Raw genomic sequence first — 8,770 nt, 5'->3', positions numbered from 1 at the left:
ATAGGATTGATGTTTGCATTGTAACTGAATTTACTATTTGATCTCTAAAGATAATTGAATTGTTTAGGTAATAGTATTTTAAGATGATTCATAATTTGCTGTATTATCGAATTTAGCATTTATCTTTCAGTTTAATCTATATGTAATTGTAAGGTAGTTTGTTGGATATAGCTCAAATTCATAATTTGGTTCATATTGTCTGAATGAAAGCCAAATCCTAGGTGGAATATGATTTTTGTGGAAAAATTTGNCAGAAACTATAACAAATCAACGCAAAACAATTTTAAATAACTTCAATCAAAAGCATTGAAACATCAACTTTAACCCTAAGTTGAAGGCCTTTCACAAAATAAACACATACATAATGGGACAAATTATGAAAATGGTTATTTTCAAAAAAGCATACAACTGCAATTTCACTTTTATGACAATTAGATATTTTCAGAAGCAAATTTAGGGTAGGAAAAAACAAAGAAGAAAGGAGAAGGGTCTTACATCCAATCCAAGTAAATATAAACTAAGAGATGCAAATCAACAACTTTAATTTACAAATGTTGTTTCTTTTATAGATAAAAGTTAATTTATCACATCACATTAAGACCTCTCACCCATTTGACATATTGTTAGAGAGAGCATCAGATTGTTATAAGACTTCTGGATCATCTCAAAAAAAAAAAAAAAATAATAAATCATGGAACTAATGAGGGAAGATTACCTCCACAGTTTTTATAAAAGAACAGAAAACAACCTAAAGAGAACTTGGATTATTAAAATCTATCAAGATGAAACAATTTTAGAACTATACCTTAAATAGATCGTCATTCTAAAGGGTTAATTTCATCCACCGCTGAAGTGTCAAAAGCCTGGAAAGGGTTTTTGATAATTTCAGAAAGGCGTTCAATAATATTTGAAATTGAGTAATTCTAGCCTTACAAAGAGGCATACAAAGAGTCATACATTAAATCCAACCCTTGAAATTTATAATTGCTTCTTTCTCTCTCTCTTTTTCCATTCTTTCAAGGGCTAGATTTAACTCTTTGTACGACTCTTTGTATGCCTCTTTGTAAAGCTCGTATTACTCTTCGAAATTTGCTAGAGAAACTTGAGATTTAACCGTCTCCCAAAAACAAATGAAATTTACCCTATTGTAACCTTCAATATTTGACTTCAAACTTCGACACAAATTCGTAAATATCAATCTATCATAATGTAATGACTTTTTTTTCACGTTTTATAACGACGATAAGCTGGCCTATATTAAGAAGAAAAAAAATTGTGATGATAAGTCCCATTGAGGAAAGGAATTTATAGGTGATTCAAGTCATTTACTTATACATATAAATTAAGGAGAATTTTTTTTTTTTTTAATACAATAATATATAGATAGGACAGAAGAAATTTGCCTAAACTCAACTGCAGCATACACCATCATTTGATGATACTAATTACATTACACTACAGCTAACAAGTAATCTTCCAAAGTTTTACAACAAACAAAAGTGAATCAGACTACCGGGTGCCTTGGTTAGAAACACGTAGTTGAAATGTTTACATGCTTGCTTGCCGGTATGGACAACGTCGATGAACCTCGAGGCTGAAACTCTATAGTACTATTATGCTTCTTGATTTCATACGCCCTGAACATCAAAGACGCATTAAAATCAACCGAACAAATGATGTAAAACTTCATATTTGGCAACATAAAGCTTGGATGTTGTGTTGGTTGATACGTAAATATTTATTCACCTCATTCTACTTTCTCTCAAACTTGGAACGAAAAAGAATCAGATACTTCCCATGGTTAACAAACATAAAGAATCAAAGATGTAGCACATTTACTTAATAAACACAGAAATGAATTTTAATGTTTGTTGCATAAAAGATTGTGAAAAAGAGTGTGAGAGAGAGGGAGAAAGGATGAAGAAATAATAAATAATGAAAACAGGGTATACATAAGTCACAACTCTATTGCATTGGTGAAATTCCTAACCTCAGATATTAAACTCGAAAATGTAAGAGATATCCTGGGGCACAAATAGCTAAAGAACATCCTTTTTGTGGTCTCTTGTAGGTTTTAGTTTGATTTAATATTTTTAAGATAGTGAATGGCCTCTCGCAGGTCGATACAAAAAGCTACACCTACTTTTTGTGGTTAGTTTGTCCATTTTTTTTGTATCTTCTATAGTTTGAACACAATTCTTTTTGTTTCCTAGCAAAAAAATAAAAAATAAAAAAAGCTAAAGAACATAGTTTATACCTCAGTTGGTGATGAAATGATGGATTCCCTGAAAGAATAAAAATGGATAAATCAGTTTCCTGGGATACATATTTAAATTTGTACTCCAATAAAAGACAAGGTATGTGTATAGAATACCTTGGCCTGTCGGATTTTGAAAGATGTTTTGACATTATGGATGCCTACAATAAAACACAACAATACATTCTATTTAAAATGCATCCAACAACATAAAGGAAAAATTACAAATGAAGCCACCAGATCCCCGTGCTTAAACAATTGCTTTAGATCTCCAGATAAAATTTACAAAAACTCAGTAATAAGCTGCCCATTCGCATTTCCTTTTTATTAAATCAATAAAAATTGCAGTTCATAAAACCAACAAAAACCTTGATCTGAATTGCACAGTATGACACAATTAAACTCGACTGAAGAAAAATGTTGAATTGAATCAGTCTATTCTCAAAAAGAGAAGTACAATACCTGCTCTTGAATTATGCTTCTCGCCTCAACAAGTTGCGCTTCAAGTTCAAGCTCTCTCTCAGTAGCTTCAGAAGTAACTTCTGCTTCTTTTTGTGCATCTTGTAATTGAACCATGCGCTCCTTCAAATTTGAATAGCACAAACAACAAAAAAACATAATCACAAAGAACCATTACATAACTAATTGATAAATGATATTCAAGAGTTTTACCTTTATGGAAGCCATCTTGTTACGAAGACTTTCTTCTATTTGATCTCTAGCCATGTGAAGAGGCAGGTCAAAGACATCCTGCAAGTATTACACTATTGAATCTTCCATTTTTCAATTAATGAAAATAATTAAATTTGCATCATAAAAAGAGCTTCTATACCGTCCTCCCACCCAATGGAGATTGTGAGGGATCAGTTTCAAGCCTTTCATTGACAGCCATAGATTGTTTGGACGAACCATTTGGAGCATTTATGAAATCACGCATATCAACCTGAAACCCAACGAAGCCAATTAAAATCATATTTCACTCCCCACAAACAAAAACGAAATCCTTTTACACCTAAGCTATGGATAGAAGTATGATGTAGCATAAACTTATACATACAGGAAAAAAAAAAAAAAAAAAAGATGCATAAAATTTAATGGACTTCCGTTTGGAAGTATAACATTCTGCCACAAAAGTAAAGCATTTACCAATATGGATTTTTGAATTCATGTACTAGTAAAAACTATATCTAACAAAGATTGATAATGCAAGCTTATTCTTCTAAGGATCTACCCCAACCCTACTATTGGTAGGTCTTATTTGGGTTACATGTAGCATATATACCACACAAATTTTATTGGTGTTCCAATAAACCACACTTCTGGAAGAACCTTCTGTTTCACCCAAAGGATAACCTTAGTATATGTTCCCAAACCCAAAGTTTAAACAGAGAGATCGTATCAAAATATTGAGCTATGCATCCACTTGCTGGGTATAACAACAGATATTCTCCATGAGTTTGATCTCTTTCTGACACACTATGGTATCACAAAATACATCATTAATAAACCAGTAACTACAAACACGTATTGGAAATACCAAAGTGTACAAAGATCAATATTCCTGCCAAGAGGACATACACAAATGATGTAGTTACTGCACAAATTATCATCTTCCAGATGGTTTTAAAAGTTTAAATGATCACAGTTAATTCCAACATATTTAATTTTCGCTTTTGGCTTATAAAATACTACTTTTTTATTTTTGTTCTGTCAACAACATATTTGCAGACAAGTAATTAGTGTTTGAAATAACATAGTAGCCACTTGAATGTGTTAGGGGCATTCCTAAAAACCCTATCTAAATTTGAACCTTAATGGCTCTTGACAAGGTAATTTTATCTAACATAACAATGTCATTAACAAGCAATGCCAAAGGGAAAAAAGTTTGAATAGTGGTACTAGCCTTCACATATGCAAAGCAAAGCTGGTCAAGTAACACAACAGCAGACAAAAAACTGAGCACACATTTTATTATAGAGAGGTGGCCATCATCTAGTGCAATGGAAAGACTCCCAAGGTTGACAAGTACAGAAGCATGGGTCAGGGTCATGGGAAGCAGATACTTATACTTCATGCAAACATACCAAAGATTGGACCACATATAGTTCACCCTAACTATGACCCCTGGTTTAAGGGGGTAACTATTGGATAATGGTCTATCTTCATTTATTATACATGGGTATCAGAACTATGACATGCACGGCCAACAAATTTAGATTATCATATGTCAAAAGCGGGTATTTATCCATGTATAAGACTACCTATGTAATCATTTGTACACCAACAAATAATCATGTGCCCAAATCAAGTCATATTTTTACCACATGACATGATAAGAAAACAAACTTCAAGAAAACACCCAATGGAGACACTTTGTATTGGACATGATATTTGTAAGAACAAAGTCATGAAAACATTTTAGGTTCATTTCATTCCATTAAAAGAAGAATTTTGAGCATATAACCAATACCAGTCTTTAAGTTGAAACCAAACAAGTTCTTTTCATCGTAACCGCATTGCAATTTAGTACTAAACAGACCAAAGTAGAGGCTAACATACACACAAACAGTACTTATATCAATAGGGATAGAATGTTTGACAATACCTGCATTGAACGTAATAACGCTCTTAAATCAGTATTCTCTGCCATCAATTCTTGATTTTTTGCCTCATAAGCATCCACCTGCAAAGAGCATGTAGTCAATCATAGTTCACCATTGAGTGCAAAAATCTAAACAATTCAGTGACCTTGCATACAATTTTCTTATAAAAATCATTATCAGCCTTCTTCCCATTCCATGTCCCACGCTGCCGCCCTTCTTTCTGTACATACACAAATCATAAAATTCATTAGAAGGAGAAAGAAATTTAAAACTCTTCCCATTCTATTACTACTACCAACTACAAATACCTGCAGCAGATTCATAATCTCCATGCCTGATCTAGATTCCTTCTTTTTCTCCATCAACACCTGGTTTAGCCTCTCCTGCAAATAGAAAACAATAAATCCCCATATCAATATTTATCATCTTGCCCATTCATATTAGAGATTTTAATGTGTGGTAATCCTACTTTGTAAACACCAGTCAACTCTTCAAAAGCTTAAAAACAATTGAAAACTAAAACTAACCTGCAACTTAATATATTCCTTCTCTTTTTTCTTCATCTCATGTATTTGCTGGGTCCTCACTTGCTTTTGCAGCATAATCAAATCACAATATGACTTGTCAAAATCAGAACAGAAAACATAATTGGAGAAGAGAAACCTCCCATAAATCAAATGTCCTAACCTGATTACCAATGACCATCCTCTGAAATTCATCGCGTTCCTGATGTAGTTTCTCAATTTGGGCCTTAAATGCAGCCGTAGTTTTGGCTTCCTAATCATACAAAGTTTGTATTAGCATCCACATTCACCAAGCTAACAAAGTTTTCACTTGTAAAATTGCAATGCCACTAACCGTTCGAGTAATCGTTGCTATCTCCCTATCTTTGGCCTGTATCTGTGCCTCAAGTCTCTCAACTTTAGCCTCTAGTCTCGATATGTCTGATAATAATCTATAACATGAAAAGAAGATGTATACTTTACTCCTATGTCTACACTAGATGAGAAAAAAAGAACTCAACTTAACCACATTGTACAAGCGCACACACAATAATGCACAAGGATATCAACATTAATTTGTCAAAACCAAATAACTCACCGAATCTCAAACCCAAAATTTGTACTAAATTTTTTAACAAAACAAACAAATTTTATTTGAAAAAAGAAAATATCAAAGCATTAATAATACTTGCACACAAAATGAAAAACATTCTAATCAATCTCTCACTAGTTTCACCATCTACCAAACTTGAAGAACTTACAGATCTTAACCTTAATAAAGAATTGCAAAAACTGACACACAAGCTGACAAACAAACAAATAAAATAAAAATCATTTGACCTCTGCCGCTGCTCATTAGCAGACTCTCGAAATTCAATATCCCGCTGTCTCTGCTGTAACAAAGAGTATATACAATTGCAAGTCCTAGCAATCGAAACCTGACCGAACACCAAAAAATTTGAATTAAAATTAAATTAAGTAAAGTGAATAACCACACATTAATTGACAAAACGCACCGGATCATTGTTGAAGAGATCGAGAGAAGCCGGGAAGCCGAAAGTGATGAGCGTCTGGTTCAAGTACTTGGCACAGTGGTCGAGGTTACTCACATCGGCAAATGTATAATCCCTGAAAGAAATAAACAAGGAAACAATCAAATCACGGAACCAAAATGACGCCGTATTGGTACATTTCTGAGCTGAGAGAGAGAGACAGCTGACCCGACGAAGGAGGATGAGTGGGAGGGCGGCGACTGAGGAGAAAAGAGAGAGAAAAAGATGAAATGTGTCAGTGAGCGCTTGGACTGAAAGAGTTAGGGTTAGAAGAGAGAGAAAGGAGAGAACTTACTGTGAGAGAGAGATCGAAGTGAGTTTCAGAAGCAGTGGCTGGCATGGCGATTTTGAAAGAGAGAGAGAGAGAGAGAGAGAGAGAGAGAGAGAGAAGAGAAGAGAAGGTGAAGTGAAAGAGAGAAGACTTGAAATGACTGTTTTTGTTTCCTTCTTTCTTTCTTCTGTTCCTTTAATGGAAGGTGTGTGGTTGTTATTTTTCAAAAATAGTGGATCTAATAGTTATTTTACAAAAGTATTCTTTTTACCTTTTAAGTTTGTTAGAGGTTGGTGGTATATTTGTTCTCTCTTATAAAAGAAATACAAGAAAAGAAAATTAGTATGACATTGTAATATGGGTTGCAAAACCAACAACCTTACCTAATTAGCAATATAATTGACAAATAATATGTTAATTGTCATAGAAAATTACTAGTTTAATGTAATTGACAAAATATTATACCAATTATAATTATATTTTGTGACATTAACCAGGAGTAATATTTTGATGATGTTTGAAAAAAATAATTATAAGCATATTATTATTAAAATTATATTACAAGTGATGCAATATTTATGAGATAAATTTCTCAATTTTGTATCAAAGAACAATTACGATGTTAAAACAATATAAAGAGGAATGGATGGCGCCAACAAACACGTGGATATTTGGGGAGATCCATTTTCATGGCATCTGTGTTTAATTGTATTGATTCATCAATGCCCTATTTCAAAGCTCTTCATGCCCCTTTGTTACTAAGTGTGGGACTCTATACCATTATTATAAAAGAATGATATAATTGTAATTTTAAATGGCAAAAAAAAAATTACTCTATCATATATTTAAAAAGAGAAATGCAGGTAGATATTTAGATGATTTAGAGGATAGTGAATATTGAATATTACATAAACAATAGTCATTTTGACGTGTGTCCTTAAACCACAAACCAACAAAATATTTCCCATATCATGCATTAAAAATGTATTTTTTTATCTTCTAATAAATAGAGTATACGAAATAATCAAAAAAATTTGTCTATTTATGATTTTAACATGTATTTATTTTATCTTTTTATAAATAAGTGTACCAAAATAATTAAAATTTGTGTTTAAAAGCAGAAATTAAGACAACTCTATAAACAATATATTACGGAAAATATCGTTCCAATAACATTCCTCTAACAATTTGTCAAAATCATCCATTATTGGCGGAAGTAGCTGAAGTTTAACCCATTAGAAAAAAATAACTATTTGCCCCTCGTAATTGTGATACATACATTTTAATCCAGTAGGTTTGGAACGTGACGGGAACCGGCGTGCCACTTCCAAATTTACGCGACTATACAATTTTCTCCAAACCTCAGGGAGTAATATGATAATTTTTTTCATCCGTATATACAATCGTAGACTTTTTATTTGGCATAAGCTCAAATTTTAAACTGAGTAGCTTTAATCGGGTGCGGGAAGGTCTCGATTTGTGGTCAAAGTACGTAGCTTTTTTTGGTGACGTGGCGATTTTAACTTTTGTTTATTGTAGAAAATCTTCCTTTTTGTTTAAATGCAGCAACAAGGCGGCAACCAAATCCAACCCATTGCGCGTGACCCACCACAACCAGATCGCCCATTCCTAGAGGGCAAAAATCTTTAAGGACCAATATATTTTAACTTAAGAACACCAAATTTGTCACTTGATTGATACTTTTGAAAACTTGTTGTTTGGTCAATGTATTTTTCAATTTTCATAATTCATACCTCTTGTTCAAAGTATACCAATTATTAATTTTTTAATTTGGTCAATGTATTTTTCAATTTTCATAATTCATACCTCTTGTTCAAAGTATACCAATTATTAATTTTTTAATTTAAAAAATTAATATTTTTTACCAAAAAAAAAAATATCTTTATATTTGTAAATAAACTATATGAGCAAATACAAAATAATAGATCTTTTATATGTGTTTAAGAAAATTTAATTATTTATTCTTTAAATTATATATATTCGGGGTGTATGTACAAGAAAAAATAAAAGGTGTGGATAGTAAACGCTCCGTTTGTTAGTTTTTTATAATAGCATTCTATTAT

The 8,770-nt window shown here is 32.3% G+C and overlaps 1 protein-coding gene across 1 annotated transcript; it reads right to left on the bottom strand.

Moving 5' to 3' along the window:
* Window positions 1-1,304: 1,304 nt before the first annotated feature.
* Window positions 1,305-6,826, bottom strand: LOC116144889 (afadin- and alpha-actinin-binding protein A). Its single transcript, XM_031430305.1, has 17 exons — window positions 6,797-6,826; window positions 6,711-6,766; window positions 6,584-6,615; window positions 6,380-6,491; window positions 6,204-6,301; window positions 5,719-5,815; window positions 5,548-5,637; window positions 5,388-5,450; window positions 5,169-5,243; window positions 5,015-5,080; window positions 4,863-4,940; window positions 3,090-3,200; window positions 2,930-3,007; window positions 2,720-2,839; window positions 2,375-2,418; window positions 2,258-2,285; window positions 1,305-1,637 (listed from the first exon to the last, which is right to left on the bottom strand). The coding sequence occupies exons 2-17, from the start codon at window positions 6,753-6,755 to the stop codon at window positions 1,629-1,631; spliced, it is 1,146 nt and encodes a 381-aa protein (XP_031286165.1). The 5' UTR covers window positions 6,756-6,766; window positions 6,797-6,826; the 3' UTR covers window positions 1,305-1,628.
* Window positions 6,827-8,770: the final 1,944 nt, after the last annotated feature.

This window comes from Pistacia vera, unplaced genomic scaffold (genome assembly GCF_008641045.1).
Source record: "Pistacia vera cultivar Batoury unplaced genomic scaffold, PisVer_v2 Contig459, whole genome shotgun sequence".
NCBI classification, from domain to species: domain Eukaryota; kingdom Viridiplantae; phylum Streptophyta; class Magnoliopsida; order Sapindales; family Anacardiaceae; genus Pistacia; species Pistacia vera.
This window is presented reverse-complemented; position numbering and strand designations above follow the sequence as displayed.

Excerpts from the sequence above, each read along its gene's own strand:
- LOC116144889 (XM_031430305.1), bottom strand. The coding sequence starts at position 6,755 with ATGCCAGCCACTGCTTCTGAAACTCACTTCGATCTCTCTCTCACA. Across the intron at positions 4,941-5,014 it reads ATGATTTTTATAAGAAAATT|GTGGATGCTTATGAGGCAAA; the intron begins GTATGCAAGGTC and ends TGCTCTTTGCAG. Across the intron at positions 3,201-4,862 it reads CGTTATTACGTTCAATGCAG|GTTGATATGCGTGATTTCAT; the intron begins GTATTGTCAAAC and ends GTTGGGTTTCAG.